This window comes from Numenius arquata, chromosome 1 (genome assembly GCF_964106895.1).
Source record: "Numenius arquata chromosome 1, bNumArq3.hap1.1, whole genome shotgun sequence".
NCBI classification, from domain to species: domain Eukaryota; kingdom Metazoa; phylum Chordata; class Aves; order Charadriiformes; family Scolopacidae; genus Numenius; species Numenius arquata.
The window spans coordinates 108,125,607-108,145,643 of record NC_133576.1 but is presented as its reverse complement, the minus strand read 5'-3'; the positions used below and the strand labels follow the sequence as shown (position 1 = coordinate 108,145,643).

The 20,037-nt window shown below is 41.2% G+C and overlaps 1 protein-coding gene across 1 annotated transcript in view; it reads left to right on the top strand.

Moving 5' to 3' along the window:
- The window catches only part of ENOX1 (ecto-NOX disulfide-thiol exchanger 1), a 142,824-nt gene extending 129,261 nt beyond the window's left edge, over positions 1-13,563 (top strand). The window contains exons 12-14 of the mRNA XM_074149048.1: positions 5,434-5,536; positions 9,025-9,110; positions 12,610-13,563. Coding sequence (XP_074005149.1) covers positions 5,434-5,536; positions 9,025-9,110; positions 12,610-12,741 — 321 coding nt within the window. The 3' untranslated portion in view covers positions 12,742-13,563. The remainder of the gene's footprint in view (positions 1-5,433; positions 5,537-9,024; positions 9,111-12,609) is intronic.
- Positions 13,564-20,037: the final 6,474 nt, after the last annotated feature.

The window sequence follows — 20,037 nt, the reverse complement described above, 5'->3', positions numbered from 1 at the left end:
CAATAAGCAGTTTGGGCAAGCACATCTGAAGTGTACACCCAGTTCTGTGGACTCAGAGCAGGTACACAAATGCCTTTCAAGAGTTTAAGGGCTGCAGATTTGGTATCGCATGGCTCTCTCTTCTATCAAAATCATAAAATTACCTTTTCTTTTCAAGCTTACAGCATGTCTCCAGCCTGCTGCTAATAGCCTGCAAGATTTCTGCTTATGTTTCAGATATATAGTTTTTTTCTCCTCCTACTCATTTTCTCTCATAAATCCCCTGGCTGATGAGAAAGTGTGGTGTATCCCTTACATCTAACAACATTCAGCAGTTGCTCTGTCATATGCCTGCTGTGACCAACATCTAGTCTTTCCTTCTACTGTTTTAATGCCTCAGACAATTGGCTTTTTACATATAGTACAAATGCCAATATATCCTGCAAACTCTTGCAGTCTGGTAGGATTTATTATTTTTTTACTAGACCTTTCAGAAGGCATAATATTACTTTTACCCACTCACTACACAATTCTGCAGAATCCCACATACTATGACAAAGGGAATGAGGTCTTTGAAGACAATATGCAAACAGTCATTGTTCCCCCTAGATTTAAATGTAATTATCAAATATTTGGATTAACCAGATCGTGGAGGGAGTATTTCAGATCTTTAGATATTTGTCATTTGCATCCTGATCACATGCCAAGTGTCTTCAATGTCACATTCATTAAATTCCATATTCTGCCTTTCAAGCAGAGTCCTAAACAATGGGTGATGTGGAACTGCACTCTGGCAGAAGCAGTTTCCAGATAGGGCAGCTACTGTTCAAGCTCTGCTCAGTTGTTGGTCAGCCATGGGGAATGGCAAGTCCTAACTCCCCCCCATTTTTAAGGATGCTGGCTACCATATGTTTTAAGTATCACAGAACTTTTTAGGCTAAAGAGAACCATTTTTGCTAAAGAGAGAAGCCCCAGGCAAGAGCAGACATTTTATATTCTGTCAGCCTTTTTTGCACTGATGCAGGACTGGCCTGTAGAGGATGAGTGATGTCTCGATTGAGAACTTTTTATTTAAACATCATACTTTCCCATAGGGGGAAAAAAGAAAACGATGAAGAACCCAAAGACCCAAGCCATCCAGCCTAAATATCTGGGGCTTTCTGATCTGCTAGTCCCCTGCAGTGCAGAGCTAGCCTTTTGTTCTTACGGTACCTGGGACTATCCTCTGTAGAAAGTCACTACATCTCTTCTACTCTTCAGAACTTCTATGTCTCTCTGGCAAATGCAGCTCTCTCAGGAGTCACACTCTTATTTGCTGTCTCTGCAGTGTGGGACCCAGCCTCTCCGTGGTGGGTCATGGTGGACAGTGAGACCAGGCAACTTTTGGAGCAATCCACTTGCCCATGCCTCTGCGTTTGCTTCCAAAAGAAACCAGGATACATGAGAGAATGGCACAAACCCAACTTCTGTCCCACCTTACAGCCAGGACATGGCTAAGGTACACACCCATCTGTGAAAACTGCCATGGACGATTCTCCACAGCCATCAGTTCTGTGTCAGTGGTGGTGTCAGAGGTCTGCCTGTGGAAATAAATAGTCCATGTGAGAAAAATTGGTATTATGCCACTCTCTGTTTTATCCAGAGAGTTCTCCTGAGAGTGTTCCAGAAATATTCTTTCTGTCTTTCCCTCCCTGGTTCAAAAGCAGGGAGTCCCGAATCAAAATGCTGGTCCCAAGGGTGCTACAGAATGTCAAGTCCATGAGGGAAATTCATGTCTTTTCATCATCTGCTGAAGGACAAAAGTGTCATTTGCAGGGGAAAGCTCCAAGCTGGCAATGGTGAGAGCATCACAGAGAATGGTTGCATTCATGCTGAGCAGCTCTGGAGCTGTCATCATCAAATTGGGCCTCCATGTTCTCCGATACCAGACATAATTTGTGAATAATGAAGAGGGCCAGGTCCCTAATGATCTCCGAGTGTGATTTAACCTGGATTAAACCTTCCACATACTGTATTTAGTTCTTGCAAGGTCACTTTACTTCTAATAAGTACTGGTTTTGCACATGCTCTGCTGTGTTCTTGTCTTTTAATGCAGTAACTGACAGATGGTAGCAAAATACTCCTTTTATAATGAAACCTGCTGAAGGAGACTGCTTAGGGTCTCAGAAGATACAATTTGCCAAATAAAGCATGGTTTTCAGGAAAGAAAGGAAATACTGTAATGTAGTATATATTAAGTAATTTTTCTCAGGCATCTGGTGATCAGTAGCTTTTTCTCATGTCAGAGAGGTGATCCAACTGTTTGTTTCCAATTAGCTATTGCCTCATTCACTTTTGTACTCTTAAAAGTGTTGCTTCTGTGGGTTGGCATAAGCAGTGCCTCTAAAATTGTGCAGATTAACTGTGTGAGGATTTGTTGTAGAGGCTTCATAGGTACCAGATTTGTATCTGCAGTGTATAGTCAGATACTTAAGGTTTTAACTTATACTATAATTAGCCTGGTTTCTGGGTGACTTTCAGGCTCATTTTTTAGACAAAATTATGCCCATTTCTCTTAAATCACCATTAATTCTTACCAGCATTGCTACTGAATCCTTTATGTGACCATGGACACCCTGGATTTTCCTGGCCTGTGCAAGCTTATTTTGGCAGCCAGATCTGAATTTTCTAATTTATCATCTTCTGTGAGGCAGGCAGTTTTGGATGGCAGAAACCTCCCCTTTTCACACCTTCAAGAACTTGCAGCCTTCTTCTAAAGCCAGTTGTTTGCTGAGTAGCTATCTTTGCCACTCTTAGTTTCCTCAGGCTCCCCTGTAACCAATTTTTTACTCTTTTATCCTCTGTACCAACACACAGTTAAGGAAAACTTGATGTGACTTCCTTTAGCATCCATTTACACTGTCCTATAAATCATACAAAATGTTCTGCAGAGGCTCAAATCTAGGCATTAAATGAGAATCCATCTGTTCGTTGCTCCCAATGGGAATATAGTTTCTTTCTCTGCATCACTGCTTGACAAAACTTCTAATCCCATCTGAAACTGCTAGTGTGTTGTGTTTGGGGCCTGTTATATCAAATACACATCTCTCTGCTCTTTCCTTCCCCTCTCAGGAATTGTTATTTTTAGACTGCTTTTCTGTCTCTGATGGAGTCAAAAGTTACATCTTAACCTATACGAGCTCTGATGGCATATGCTGCTCTGCTTTTCTGCTGCAGTATCTTGAAATCTGTCATCCAGCTCCGTTCTTCCGATCTGTAACCCTGTTGTCATTACTGCCCTTATGAAGAAATTCATGCAAACACTTCTCTTACTTCTGTTTCCGGCCTGGGTTTTCTTTCAGTGCTCTTGGATGTCATGGCCAGCAGTAGATGAGTATTTGCATTAGCCTTTGGCTCTATCAGGAGGGGAATCAAGAGTACTGGACAACTTAGAGCATACTCCTGCTGCTATAATGTGCCCTGTGCATTACAGCGCTGCAGGAGTGTTAGTGTCAAGGTGATGTAGCTGCCAGAGCACTCCGGCAGACCATTATTTTAAGAGGGGATCACTGCAACTCTTGAACTGCAGACTCCCTCCTACCTGTAGGTGTCTAAATCTGTGCTGTAAGTTCCCCTTTGCAGCCAGTGAGGAATATAAAACAGGCACCTCTAAAGTCCAATTGATTTGAACCTAAAGTAAATCACTAAAATACATGACTAAAAAATTACTTCATTTCTACTGACTAAAAGGGCAGCAAGGGCTGACTAGCTTACCTGTCCTCAACTCTGCATAGATCTGTGGCTGGGACACACACCTCAGTTGGCCACTGCAACTGCAGGTGACTCAATGCTCTCTCCTCCTTCACAGTGGGCTGAGGTCTGCCAGAGCCCCTTGTTGCTGGGAGCTAAGGGTACACATACTAGCGTATGTCACTCAAATGCAGGTACAGTTCCTTAGCTGACACGTGGCAACTTGCTCCTCTTCACGACGCGAGGGAATGTTTGAAGCCGTGATGCATCTGAGCCGTCAGGCACTGCCTGTGGGGCAGCTGCTCCTTGGAGTCTGCCTAAAAAGAGCACAGAATATATCAGCGGGGTTTTTTTGTGTTGGGCTTTTTGTGGTTTTTTAATGAAGATTGAGGACGTACCTGACTCTTTTTACCAATCTCACAGACTGTGAAGCCTTTACTCATCTATTAAGAGGCACGTGACGTATTTTGGAATTTTTGCCTTTTTTTTTAGCATGGGTTATTCACACCTCCAGAAATGCCCTAAAGCAACCCAAGCCCGGTGTCTCTCTTCTATTGCCAAAAATGCTTGCCAAGAGCTTTGGAGCAAGGCATCACCCCAAGTGCATGTTCTAGATGGGCCACATCATTACGCCAAATAGTGCAAGTTTGCTTGCACTTAAGGCTGCCCAGTCCCATGCAACCTCCAGCTGCTTGCCTTGACTCCCCCAGCCAGACCAAGAGCGCCATTCCTCCACAGTCCCACCTCACACTGCTGTATCTCCAGTCCCATGCTCTCTGCCTCCAAGGTTTCGCATGGAAGTGCTGAGCATTTCACAGAGCAGATGCAGCAGCATGAGTCACTGCCTCACCAAGGAATGAGTTACTGCAGATCAGTTGCTCCATGGAAACAGCCCATGTATATGCTTGAATATTGTGCAATGCACTTTGAGGCCACTTACATGCCTCCGAAATAGAGATAATTTGTTTACTTCACATAAACCCAGGAGAAGAGCAGTCTGTGTTGCACAACTGCCTGGGTACTTCTGATGGAGCATCAAGTGCGGTAGCTTGGCTGAGATTTGGATGGTTCAGGACAATTGGTTGCAGAAAAAGGAGGTCAAAGTAGGCGCCTTGGCTTGTTTGCCCTTAAGGCTGGTGCTCTGTCAGTTCTCCAAACAAGGTAGCTTTATGCAAACCACCAGTTAGGAATGGTCCCTGAAATGTGCTGACCCCCAAAACATGCCTGGGAATTGTTTGGGACAGGAGCCAACACCATGCCAGGAACTGGTTGGAGAATATTATCGGGCAGATGATTCTGCTCTAGTAGCTAGAAACATTGCTAGTGACTGTTGAATTTATTCTTATAGCTGTAGCTGAATGTTTCTATCCATGTTCCCTAGAGGCAGTCTTTGTTTACAGCTTTAATAGCTAGAAAATGTGAGTTTTCTGACCATCCCCACACTTTATAGCATATCTTTCAAGTTGTTATAATGAAGAAGCACCAGCAACAAAGTTATTACTTACTTCACAAGCAAAATCTCTCTTCTTGGCAGCTCTTGGCATAAAGGTGCTTCAAAAAGTGTCTTAATATTCTGCAAACAAATCAATTATTTATAATTGTCTTGTCTTTAGATGTGAATTAAAGTAATGATCTTTTTATAGAGTTGAAAGGAAGCAGACAGGTTTAATTGAAGTGAATTATATCTACATGACCACCTGTTTTGTTTTTTATTAAACTTTATAGGAAATCAATGTATTGACAGTAGCATTGGTCAACCAAGACAGAGAAAAAAATTCAGAGAAACGAAACCCGGGTCTAAAATCAGAGAAAGAGGCGCTATTAATAGGTAAGATAACCCCAAAGAAGAACTTTTAAGAAGTTTTTGTTTTGCATGTGTGTTTACATGCATATTTGTGCTAATAAAAGTAAAAAAAAAAAAAGAGAGAAAGATATATTTTTTATTCTTCATCTGTATTCATAATGGCTTTTAGTAAGAGAAATCCTAAAATACAAGTGAACTTATCCTTCCTGAAAAATTCTGCAGAGCTTAATGAAAGGATTTCAGGTATGAAGAAAATTGAAGGATCTGCATTTAGAATTGCAGCATGAATGTATGAAGACTTTATTTACATCAAGATTTAGCAGGCTAGAATTGTATAACTTGTTATCTGATTATTGCACAAAATGGTGAAAGAGAAGGGGTGGAAATAATATTAGCAAACTACCAAGCAAAAAATGTGTATACTGGATGTATTAAGCAAGCCAGATTTATGCTTTTGACATTAGGTGAGGGAATTAGCAATATGAATATTTATAAAGAATACCACAAGGACTGTCATATCCTTTACCTAGAATAAAATCTGTAAAATAAACTCTTAATTTAAGAGTCCCTGAAAGCTAAAGCTTATAGGCAGTGGGCCAGCTAACTGGTACCTACGATTCAGCCACGCAGGAAGGATTCAGGCACGCAGGAAGGACATGGACCTGATGGAGCGGGTCCAGAGGAGGGCCACTAAAATGATCAGGGGGTTGGAACACCTCTGCTACGAGGACAGGCTGAGGGAGCTGGGGTTGTTCAGCCTGGAGAAGAGGAGGCTCCGGGGAGACCTCATAGCGGCCTTCCAGTACCTGAGGGGGGGCCTACGGGAAGGCTGGGGAGAATCTGTTTACAAAGGCCTGCAGTGACAGGACGAGGGGCAATGGTTTTAAGCTGGAGAAGGGGAGATTTAGATTGGATATTAGGAAAAAGTTCTTTACTCTGAGGGTGGTGGAACACTGGAACAGGTTGCCCAGGGAGGTGGTTGAGGCCCCTTCCCTGGAGATATTCAAGGTGAAGCTCGATGAGGCCCTGGGCAACCTCGTCTAGTTGGCGGTGTCCCTGCTGACTGCGGGGAGGTCGGACTAGGTGACCTTTGGAGGTCCCTTCCGGCCCAGACCATTCTATGATTCTATGATTCTAAGGCTGGCTGTGCCCATGCTACCCTTCGAGGGAAGGTGCCCCATTTATATCTGTGTACGTTTTGCGTTTGATTTCAGTGGGGCAGGTTTTCATGGAGCCTAAAGGCCCCACGGTCCAAAGTGCTCCCTACGGCATGGTTGCCATTAACAGGAACGCTGACCTGAAAGGCCAGGTTTCATTTCTTTGGTTTGGTCTTTTCACAAAATCAGCGGTGTCCTGGTAGGTGATAGTTCCAAAACTACCTTAATGTGTTTAAATGCAACTCATTTGCATCTGCTAAGCACCAGGAAAGTTGCTGGTTTATTGCTGGGGCACGGAAGCAGACAGTTCAGACCCAAAAGGTCATTTAAAAGTGAAGAATGTATTTAAATGTTTAAAGGGCTTAGTACACAAACTTCCTGTGACTGGTGAGATGTGGAACAGTAGGATGTATAGAAATGCATGAATTGATTTGATTTTGCTCATTATGACAAATTTTGGAACTTTTAATTGTAATGGACTGTATTTGATCTGTTCAAAGATAACTTCTGAGAGAAGGGTAGCAAGGATGGCATTTAAAGAACAGAATAAAAATCTTTGGTTTTTTTCTAGGTCACTAATTATTTGACTGTTACAAATGGTGGCAGTGTACCCAAGTGGGTCCCACCCACTAGCCGTGCAGTGGCACACTCAGATAAATAGTGTAATCTCAGTCCAGATGTTACGGGTCATAAAACCCTCACAGCTGGCTCATTGTTGTGGTTCAAAGGCAAAAAACTGCTCAGGATGGATTGCATGTTATCTCTTCCTCTGAGGCACGTTCAGCCATGGCAAGGGAAGAACAGGCCCTGTCTCCATCCATTCCTTAAGTTTTTGTACAAAATTAATATTGTCTTAGAAAAAAGAGCATAAAAGAAAAAAAAGTACTAAAAAGTTATCACAGAACTCCAGTCCATAACTACAAAATAAGTGACTTTTTATTTACATTATATGAAAGAGCTAGCTTTGAACATCCTGAATTGAAAAGCCTTGGGAACACACATAACAAACACAATGACACTGGTAAAATATGATTTGAATACAAATTGGATTTCCAATCAACCCATCCAAGTGTGATGGTCTTGGCTTTTGCTTCAAGAGCTCTTGTGTGTGTGCTTATGGTCACGCACAGCATGAAGAAGGCAACCGCTGCTAGGACTCACCATAGTATAAAATTAAATATGTGCCCCTCCCTTTGCAGGATCAGAAGTTTGTAAATGCTATCGGAAAAATGAGGGAGCAAAAAAGGTATTCTTTGTGAAGCCAGTCTAAAATGAGTTAAATTTTACTTATCATTTTCAACCATGGCCAGTATTTGGGGAAAAATGAAATCCAAGATTATCCTAATTCATTCAGCATCAAGAAAGCAGTATGGCCTGCAGTACACAAGATACAGTGACCCATTTTTGTCATTTGTAAGCATTTTTAATCCTGGTGTTTATGCTTTAAATATAAGGAACTTCCCCTAGGGTGGTTCAGCTAAGAAACCCATCCAAACAGAGTTGAAAATATTTGCTCTGATTCTTACAGTTCATCTCTCCCCAAACAGTAAGTAACACACATGCCATTTTGCATTTTCACTGTTTGTTTAGAAGAGGAAAAAATTGATAGTTCTCTTAATAGTAATTCCGATGCCCCAAATCTTGTTTTCTCTGGTCATCATTATTATACTGTCACTTGATTTTTCACTGCAGAAAGAATCTCAAGACTTAGATCCTGACTTCTCCTAAGCCATTTTTATTCCCATACCTTTTACAATGATCCTGTAAATAACAATAAAGACAGAACTGGCTCTCTTTTAAGAGAAAGTAAATAAGTAAATATGTCACACAGGATTTGTGTTTTCTTTAGCAGCAGTTAGGGGTAATATGGATTAAACACTTTTCATAACCAGCATCAGCGTAATTGCTAGAAAAATTTGAGGGAGTGAGGTTTCTGACACAATTAGATGAAACGTTTTCACAACAGAGCATCCAGTGAAGGGGAAAAAAGCAATAATTTTACCATTACAATATCCACAATTTTATATTGGTAAATCAAGCATAAAATTGGTAGTTGAAATGCTTCCAGCAAGTCTTTGTTTAGAAATTCCTTTATTCATCAGTATATTATCTTGGTCACTTACTTGCTAACTGCTGTCATTCCTGAAGATGAGCTATTGTGTTTACCGTGTTATTATGACTGTATTAAAAATGCGCCATTTTGTTATGTTTATTGGGTTGTGTAAGAAAAATAAGAATCATAATTCATACTGAAAAACCTGCAAGAACAGACTCTTCAGAATTATTTTTGCTTATTTTAATGATATATTGTGTGAGGTAATTTCAATACTTTGTGTGCATTTGTTTTTAATACAGGTATCATATCCACATTTCTTCACGTCCACCCTTTTGGAGCCAATATAGAGTATCTTTGGTCTTATATGCAGCAGTTGGACTCCAGGGTAAAAAAATTTAATCAAAATCTGTTTTCTCTATAGAAATATTGTATTATTCTCTTCTGCAGGTTAAACTCTTCGTGCGTTTCCATTAGAAAGATAATGGGATATGGGGCTTGGGGGTTTGCAGTCTTTATTCATTCGCAAATTACAGTGCATGTGCTTGCGTTGAGGTCTTTGCCTTGTACTATTTAGCTGTTCTTTGTGGCAAAGAAGAGCAGAGCTTTAAATGGCAGAGACTAGCTACAGATTTTATGATACGTGATCCTGAAATACAGCTGAGGAGAAGGAAAGCAGAAGAAGAGGCAGGTGTAGCCATGGCCATTAAAATGTGCAGAGTTTTAGGAGATGATCCCATATTCTTCCTAAAGTTGTTAGCCATGGGTCACACTGAACAGGAACTTTTACAAACACATGAATGGACCATGGACCATACCCTTCATCTCCACATGGAAGTGGAGAGGGCCTCATAAAGAAATTGGCTGACCCTATTGCTAAATTCAGAGAAGGTGAGGCCAACCTCAGTGTGCAAAGTGCTTTTTAATGCTCCAGTTGGTAGAGTCCATAGTTAATACATACCTGTAGGGTAAGACTGTTAGGATTACTTTTAAATATTGACTGTAGGATGAGATGAAATCAAGCCCCAAAAGTGCCTATTCCTCTCCACTGAATATTAAGCAAGTCAAAGGTGAGAGGCTTGGCTGTGAAATAGCCACCTTTGATCAGGGGAATGCTACTCTTAAGTGCTAAACAACGGCTCTGCAGGATGCTAGACCACATGAGATCCTTAGCAGATGCAGGGGTCACCCTGTGGTTAGCCACAGCTCTGATCCACATCTTCCAATACTTCCACTGGACATGGAGAAGACAGTACTTGCCCAGATCTTCTTGCAACAAGGAGTCAGGAATGCAGCTATGGTGGGCACCTGGACTCAAAACATGAGTGTCACTCCTTGTGTGGTGCTTATTCTGGTAACATTTTGTTCCTGAACACATCCTCTAGCCGTGCCACCCATAGCCAAGGTCACCTTCCAGCTGCTGTGATGGGCTACTTCGGTGGGCTGCTTTATGGCCCTGGAGGATACTTCCTCTGTTTTTATGAAAAAATTTATAGCTAAAAGCAGAGGAGATTCTGAGTTAGAAGCCCTCTGGAAATAAGACAGATTGCATGGAGAAGAGAAGAAGGATGATTAAGTTCTTAGGCACTATCTTCAGGCCATGACAGCTCAGATTTGCTAATACTTTACAGTCCACTCTTACCTATGATGTAAAGGGAGTCAGGGATGAGGACAGTAGAAAGAGATGAAAAACTAGTGGATTTAAATGGTTTTTTTAAAATCTGATTTTATCAAGACCTGCTACGTCCAGAGCTTCACACCTGCAACCATTCCTTTTCTGCTTCTCTATTCCCTGATCTGCCACACATACATCTTCCTCATCTTGTCCCTGCTTCCTGCAGCACCCAGTCTCCTCAGTCATCTTTCAAGTCCTTCCTTAACACACAGCTATGTGGCTAAATTTCACCTGCTTTCCCCCTCACTGACCCCTCCAGCTATGTGTCTCTTGAGTGACACCAGCAATCACTTAGAGTACCGGTTCCTTGGGCTCCAGCCCTGCTGCTCTTTGCTTCTGCCCACTGAGCTCTTCAATGTTCTTCCCCTCCACTGCTGTGGTGCCTCCTTGTGTGTGTCTGTGAACCCAGTCCTTCAATTTCTATGCATGTGAGTAACCTGTTGGCACCTGCAAGACTGCCAGGATCAAGCCCTTAACTTGCCAACACAGCCTTTGTGGAAGAAGCACTGCCTCCATCTCTCCGAGGTGCCAACGTACCAGCCCCTGCAGCTATCACTCGACCCACCAGCTGCATAATAAACACGCAAAGCCGCAAAATTTGACCTCGCTGGTTTACTTTGGAAGTAACTGCTTGTAGCAACAAATTACTTTTTAATAGCGCAATCCAGAGATGCAATCTCGGAGATTAATTTCAATTACTTCCCATGGTTAGCCTGTCATTCCTCACCTGAACAGGAATGATAAGGTCAGCATACCCGTGTGGCCTGAGGGCTCAGCGTAGAGCTCGGGTACATTATGCAAAGGTAACCAGATATCCGTTACTGCCATGAGAGTACGTAAAAGATGGATCTGATTACTTTGGGGCTTTAGACTGCCTCTGACACTGATTTTCGGTGCTGCCTTTAATGAAACATTTAATCTTTCTGCTGCACTAACCTCTTCAGGAAAATGAGAGGTGATAGATATTTTCTCGCCCTCCCCCTTGGATGAAATGAGGTATAATTAGCATGTTTTACATTTATAGACTGTTTTAAAAAGAAAAGTTTTCACCATGGAAGGTTCCTACTAATATGAGTATATTAGTATTCATACTAATATGAATAAGCAGAAATATCATCATTGCCAGAGAAGCCTATCAAACCATGGAGATACCTGTGGAGAGCAGGCAGCACCCATAGATTTCACTGAATTTCACTGAATTTTTAGAGTTGGAAGGGACCATAGAGATCATCTAGTCCAACTCCCCTGCCGAAGCAGGATTGCCTAGAGCATGTTCGAACATGTTACTCAGGACTACATCCAGGCGGGTCTTGAAAATCTCCAAAGAAGGGGACTGACTCCACAACCTCCCTGGGCAGCCTGTTCCAGGGCTCTGTCACCCTCACCGTGAAGAAGGTTTTTCTCATATTTGAGTGGAACCTCCTGTGTTCCATTTCTTTACTGTTCCTTTCATGACCATCAATTTAGAAGAAGTAGCAGAGGATAAAATAGTTCATTTTCCATGATTGTTCCTTTCTTGACTTCCCTACTGATTATATCAGAAAGGTTGCCTTTGTGAAAGTGTTTTCTGCCATGAGAGCATCTTTCCCATTAGGAAAGTGACCAGTCATTAAGGTTTCAAAACAATAAAAACATCCTGAACAATGCTAAGTCAGGAACTTTACTGCCTGGTTATCTGGGACTGCTGAACTGGGACAAACTGGGAGAAGATGGCTCCAAGGATAGTCAGCCCTAAGGAACAAACACGAGCTGATTAAAAATAAAGTCCCTGTGTTAAGGTTTTTTTTTTGCAAGAGAGAAACTGAGGGAGCTGGGAGGAGGATTCAGGAGTTCATGGGATGAGAAGGAAGAATAAGGTCCCATTTGCTTCCTCCTCCTCACAAGTATACCCGCAACTCTAGTTCTTAGATGGACTCCATACCACACTGCGTGGCAGCAGCCCCAACATAGCAGTTGTCATTCTTTTATAGTGGGATGCCACTTAACAAAAGCAGAATCACTCCTGCAAGGAATCTGCACTTGCTTTGGAGACTGGAAATTCATATCAGGCTAAGGTTAAAAAAAATAAAATAATCGTTGGTTGTTTTCATCTGACTTGTATCTCTTCCCCTCCTCCCCCCCCCCATCCCTCCTTATTTCTATTCTCTGTATTTCCTCTTTCCAATTACAGGGCAGCTTTCTCACTGTAGTTTTACCTTTATTTCTTTCTCAGATCTCTGCAAATGAGATAGAAATGCTTTTGATGAGACTGCCACGCATGTTTAAACAAGAATTCACTGGTGTAGGAGCAACACTGGAAAAGAGGTGGAAGTTCTGTGCCTTTGAAGGAATTAAAACTATCTGACTGTGACTAGTAACGAAGCTATGCAGAAGAATTCCTAGAGCATGGCAGGGTTATAAAGTATTAAAGTAAGAAATTTGGGTTTGGGCACATAGTAGTATGTTTTCAAAGTTATCCAAGCCTAATTTTAGTTACATTTGTGACGTTCTCTTGTGAGTGGAAATGTAGTTGTGCACCAGTTCCTAAAATAAAATAAAATTTTTAAAAAAAAGTTTCAAAATGTGACAGATCTGTTTCCTATGAAAACTGAAGAAAGATACCACAGTCATAATGATTTCAAAATACTACATGTCCTACATCTAAGAAAAGCTCATTGAGCAAACAGTTAAGGAGAAAGATTGCCCAGTGATGGTCGCTAAGCTACAGCAACGTATATGTAATATGTAGTAGAACTCATTAAGTTTTGTTATTGAAAGTTCTTTCTGTTTAGTAAGAAAATTGAGTAATTTTAGAGTGAGGAAAAGCATACCAAAAGAAAACTTGAAGATGTGTCTGAAGTTATTGTATTTTGTAAATTAAGTTATATGCTGTACCAGGGATTTTTGCCTTATTGAAAGAGGCCTGAAAATGTGATTGGAGTCCTCAAGAATGCTTTATCAAGAATATTATTTTTCTAATGTAACTATTCTCCATTACAAGTTCTTTTAACATGGATTGCATATCAATTTTCATAAACATGTAAATAAGGAGGAAACCAGTGTTACTGTATTGTATTTGGTATGTAACATTCAGGTTTATGCATCAAAATAAATATTCAGTTGCATTACTGTTACAAATTTTATAGCAGATATATTAATTTTTATCAATAAATATGACTTCTACCATATTGTTTGTACAAGTTTTTCTTCTGATGTTTTTGAATTTTTGTCAATCCAGCAAGAGTCTCTGCACACTTACCTTTCTCCTACCTAAATTGTTAATTGCAGATAACTAGTTTAAATTAATTAGGAATCAAAAAAGAGCTTGCAATATTAGCTAAGATTAAAATAATTAAAAATACTGGTAGAGGAAGTACTAGCATGGAGCTTTCTTTAGCTGAACAGATTTCATTTATTTTTTTTCAGACAAGCAGCCAGATTAAAAATGAACACTTCAAATTGCTTCATTTTCGGTGTTGTTGGGTAGTCGCGATGCATCCAATTAGTTACTCCTTCTAGTTCCCAGCTAATGCTTCTGGCCTTTGGTCAGGCAAGGAATGGAATAACTCACTTTTGGTGGTGTCCCTTAAGTAGGGACATGGATATAAATTATCATTTAGGATTTACTGTCAAACACACAGCACTTCTGTAAAAGCCAGCGTCTCAGCGTATCAACCAAGCCAGGAGAATATGGAAGGAATCACTCCTTCCAGAGCCCTACTTTAAAGAACTGCATCGGTAGAGCATTTAGTGTGGTGCTGGATGAGACACGGCAGCCCCCTCTGAGTCACACCTCTAGGTAGGCAGAGGAGCCATCCACGAGAGAGCTGGCCCTATGAAGTGGGGCACCAACAGCAGGAAATATGGCAAATTGCAACAGATGGAAGGAGTATCCAGGTACATGTCAGAGTGATGTTTCATTCAGGGTCTTCAATAAACAGCAATTAGTGTCAAATGCAATTAGTCGTGAAGGAACTCTCCTACATGGCTGTTAGTGATTACTGGTTTAGGACCTATTTCTCTTCTGGCATCTACCTGGAATATAGAAATATTAAATGAAATGTTAAATGTGTACAAAAGTGAAAAATAAAGAAGCTTAGCAGGTCTATTATGGGAGAAAATTATGCTTTCAGCCAGTGCACACAAAAATTCTTTTAATGAATATACATCTCTGTTATGATTGCTACAGAACCTGTGTTAAGGTAAGTTACTTGGATGAAACTAGTAATTATATGCCAGTGATGTTAATGAAAATTAACTAGTTTAATCCAAATAGCAACTCTTTCTTCACTTGTGATCATACAGATTTATGAATAATTCAGGCAAAAATGTGTTAGGTCTGACAGCTCTTGTTTAAGTACTGTAACATAAATGTGTATGGATGGCACTCACGCTGGGGAAAAGAGATGTGAGAAAACTTTCGCCTTAGCTTTCTTCATGCCATACTTATTCATTTTATTCTGTCATCCCTTTTCTCTTGTGTCCTCCTTTTTTCCCCTTTAGCTCGCCTTCTTTCCATGAAACAACTCCAATCCCAGATAGCCAGAAGATATCTTAAAACTGACAGGACCTTTTAACCTAATCACCATATTTGCTTTGTGTGTGTTTTCTCTTCCTTTTTCCTTCCTGGGTTTTTCATGTCTGTCTAGACCATAGTGCTTTAGAAGAGTGGCTTTTTAGTTCTTGTGTGGTACCAGCTAAAAGAGAGGCTCCTTCACTGCTTCACTGGCCTTTAGATACTACCATAGAACATCTAAACTTTAAGTATAAATAGCATGTAAGCATTGTGCCAGATCGTAGTGTATCAGCTGAGACCTTGAAATTCAGAGGATCCTCATGTGGATAAGGTTTGGGCCCTGGAACTGTCTAATATTGTGTGCTCAGTGACTTTGGGGGAAAGTGGATTAAAATGCTCAACTCACAGAATGAATGATATGTGTTTGGAAGGGACCTCCGGAGATCATCTAGTCCAACCCCCCTGCCAAAGCAGGTCCACCTAGAGCATGATGCACAGGAACATGTCCAAGCACTTAAGTGAAATGAGGCAGTGCAAGACGTAAAGCAAATTTCTCCAGCTGAGTCAGGCTGAAGGAGGATGAAGGAGGATGCATATTTGGCAATGACTCAAAGCCATTACAGTTAGCAGGATCCTCACAACAGTAGCAGGAAAGAAAACAAGGGAAAGAAAGGCGAAGGAGACACCATGTCATCAGGATAGCCACCAGCTCAAGAGATGAGACTCTACAATAGCTTGGCATGCAACTGCAAGTTATGGCAGAAAGTTGTAGCAGTGTCCCCTCTTCTCAAATAGGGACTAGTGGAGCAGAAGAAGATTTGGTTTCTAACTGCCCAAACATGCAGAGTGCATTTTGCGGGGAGCTGTAAGCTCATTTGGCCTGAACTCCTGTTCTCCCAGGAAAGCTTTTTAGCTCATCCTCAGCTTGAATTGTATTGGAGTGGTGGCAGGGTTGACTTTCATCAGTTTAGAGGGCCAGCCTCTCACTGCACTGTATTTGATTCCCACTTGACAGCTTAAGAGATACACTGTGCAAACCCTCTTGGACAAATGTGCATTTCACCCTGCACATTCAAGGGAGATGAGTGTAACCTCTCCGTTAAACTGCATTTTATGCCCACAAGCGATAGCAATGTTTAATGAAGACTGCGTTATCCCCATAACTAAAAAGGAAATTTCTAGTATCTCCTCACGCTATTGCACATAGTGGAGTCTAATTGTTTATTGAAGTGTGCATGTTTCAGCTGAAACTTGCATGTCCATGATTGCCAGAGCATCACATTCACTTACGGAATGGCTATACTGAAATTTAGAGAAAATCCTGTATCAAGCTATGCTACATTTAGCTACCCATCATGTACAGTAAACTCTGCGGAATCTAAAGCTAGAAAAATTGTTGTAAGAGCATTCTGGGTGGTTTGTTTAAATCGAAATTTTGGTCTTGCAAGCACTGTTTTATTTAAAATCAGAATGGCTTCGACAGTCAGTATGACAAAAACGTTCTGCGCTGATGCGAGTTGATTTGAGGAACGAGGCTTGGAGAGAGGAAGGGGGGAAAGGAATTGGTTGGTTTGGGAGATATGTTCTTTTTGTGCCTCCAGTATCAGAGTAGCCAGGTCTGATATGGGACTGGTGTCTACTTTGTCCAATTAACAAATGCATCTCAGAGTTCAGCGTTTGAAGTGTGAGGCTTTTATCATCTTTTTCCTGTGAAAGGGTACAAGTTTTGCTTGACTTGTCACTCTGGTCACTCTGATAAGATCTGCAGCTCTTTTACCCTAACTTTTCCCTCAAAAAGAAAGTAGAAACAGCAGTAAATTCCGTCTGGTTCTGTTCTGTAGTCAGTCTCTTCTGGAAGCCACTGCTGAGATGCTCAGGAAAAAAAAAATCTTCCTACATTTATTGGCACTAGGTGCCTGTAAAGCAGGACGCAATCTGGAGGAAGCCATTCCTTCTTCCAGACTCTCCGAGAGCACAGTCAATGTGACTGCTTGGACTGCAAAAGGTGACTATTTACTTAGTGAGTTAAAACTGAATGTTTCAAAAAACAAGTCAACTGAAAAAGCAGCTGAATCAGGAAATTATGCTTACAAGGTGCAGATCTTCTGACAACATAAACTATTACATTGAATACGTGGAAATCCTAATTTGTAAACAAGATCAAATGGATACGCTCATGAGTACCTTTGATTAAGTGTTTTGCCTCACACTGGGTAATAAACGTTGTGCCTGTTCAAACTTAATGGGCTGACTCCAATGTCATACTCCCTCTCAATAGGGATATTTGGGGGGCAGCAAGAGCAAAAAAAATACATATTCTTTTAAACCCAGCAGAGAGAACTCCGGCAGTCCTACCACAGCTGTATTATAACCGTTTGCTCAGACTTCTGGCTGGTAAGTAGTTCTTGCCAATTTATGTACTTCTATATACATAACATTGAAGCCTAAAAAAAAAATCATCCACTTGGACTGCTCGTATCTTAGCCATGTCACAGTTAATTCTGTAGTGATCCCAATAGCATATGGTGGATTAAAATGCATCTCCCATAAAAGCATCCAGCCGTAATCAAAGTTATCAAGTGATGGAAAAGATATTTTTTTTGCTTGATAGTGTGTTAGAAGAGATTAGCATTGTTAAAATCGTGTCCTTACTTCCTAACTTGATTTTTTCTGGCTTCTTCTAGCCAGTTTTGCTTTTCTCTGCAAGATTAAATAATCGTTTAGTACTGCATATTTTCTCCCCATGAAGATATTTATATATTGTAGTCTATTTACTTCTCAGTATTCTTTCCCATAAACTAAAAAGATTGAGCTTTTAAGTGTTTTGCTATAAAGCATTTCTCTTCTCTTCCTCAAATCACTGCATCCTTTTTTTTTTTTTTTAATATCCTTTCCAATTTTTCAACATCTGTTTTAAAAAGTGAAGAGAAGAGCTGTTACGTGAATATATACAGACATGAAGTCATGTCTCTGCTCTGATTCAGCTCTTTGCCTCCTGTTCCTATCAGGAACAGGATCACAAATGTCGAAGCGGTAGTCTAAGTAAATCGCTGTTAGGTGATTTTCTTCATCCTTCTGGTGTAAGAGATTGCTCTGCATAGATGTGTTTCTGCGTGCTAAAGCCTGGCTTTTCCATCCCCACTGACAGGCTTGTTTGTGCAAGGGCAAAGGTCTCACCCCATGAGGATATTTTGGGGGCTTAGATCCCATGCACTGCCTTGGGGGTTTGTTCCTTGCTACGGGGAAAGACTGGATAATTCTATGATGTTTATAGCCTTGCATGATTAAAATGGGGTAATCAGATCTGCTGTCAGGATGTTAGCGGATCGCATCAAGCATTCAGAGGGCAATCGCGCAGGCTTTGTCTAGACTAGGGTCTAAATGCGTGTCATTAGCACATATTAGCTGATACATTTTAAAAGTCTGATGCAGACAGGGCATAATGCCTTTAATGTGAAAAGCTGGCTGAGTTAGGCCCTTGGGCATTGGCGTCGACACCGGTTTGTCTATTTTAGAGTTTTAAAATAAGTTAGCCGAGGGCTTGTCTGCAAAGACCAGTTAATTTTGAAAAAGATAGGCTATGAATTTAAAGGGCTACTCCAAGACAAAAAATAGATTCATTTAAAGTAGTTGCTCTGAAATAGTTCTGTGTAATAGCACTATACACTTAACTAGATAAGTTTCCTCTTTTCTTTGTAACCTTCCCCAAAAAGCAGTTCTTGTATGAGAGGTGTTATATTTAAAAATTAACCCTCCAGTGCGTTTCTGTTTCCACCACTGCTCCTTCCTGAATACAGCTGATGAGGCTGTTCATGGCTGGGGAGGAGGTTGGAAAACTTGTACACTCTGCAGATCTGGTTGCTGACGTTAAAAGCTGACTTGCATTTCACAGGGGAGAGACATGGTATGCTTCTGAGAGGAATGGGAGTGGAGCAACAGAAGACCATAAAATAGGATTAAAAATAGAGACTGAAGGGATTTTGTTAGAACCTGGCATTTCATCAAAAAAACCACACAAATCCCAGGGCATCCCAGAAGCCTGTTATAAACTAAGATGGGGAACAGGGAAGAAAAAGAGATAAGATTTCATAGTAAAAATCATTGTAAAGTATGATGGTATTGAATGCATGAGGGTTTGTGAATTTCCTTAGCTGGTTCTGCCCATGGAGTCAGCTCGTGCAGGTCTTGTGCCTGAGACTCTCTGAGGAGGAACCTTCCAAAATCACTCTGCAGTTGGCTCTATCCCAGAAATAAGCTACTCAAATAATACTAACTTCCAGTGGCAGAGTAGCCCACCTGCAAGAAAAACCTGGATCTCTAGCTGTACAGTTCACTGGTTGATAAAGCATGGTGATGTTTGCAAAAAACCCCTTTCTTGTCCTTGAAGTCAAGCGAGGACATATATTACTCATGGAAAGCAAATATTTGCCAGGCAGTCAAAACTCATTTCAGGATGTCGTTTCTACCCCTACACTCTGACCGGCTGTCACCTTGGTGAAACTTGTCACTTGGTTAGATGGAGACAGAAAAACTGAAGAAGTCTCATCCGGGCAGAATCTGCACTTTTGACTACAGAAGATGAACAGCCATGGATAAACATCATGACACCAGTCCAGGGCTGATTTGTCTAATAAAGAATTGCAAGGCAGGAACTGCTTTGCAGGATGATATTGGAAGCCCGTTCTGCACAATAAAACATATCAACAGAGAAGGAAGCCAGATGGCTCAACAGCAGAAGTTTCCTAAAACACATTTCCTGCCCTGAGAGGTTCTTGATTGACAGCTCTGGAAATGGGGGTTTTATTTGTCCACGGGGCAGGACAGGGAAGTCATCTAATATTGTCCCAGCAGAGGTGTACACAAATTACGTGCCATTTCATTTCCATCCCTATGAAGTCCTTGCCTCATCTGTGCAAACTGCAGAGGAAGGAGACATCTGCAGAATGCAGATTTGACCCGATTTGAGGCCGCAGAACTTCTCCTAGTTAAAAGTTTAGTTGCAGGGCTCTATTTGAATCGCTGATCTAGAAAATGGATATCCTACCGTTTCAGTAGGAAGTTATCCAATGACTGAGGAGGGGAAGGCAACCTTTCCTGAAGTACAAATGAAGAAGCATGCCCTTGTGACCCCATTCTTCCCCTTCA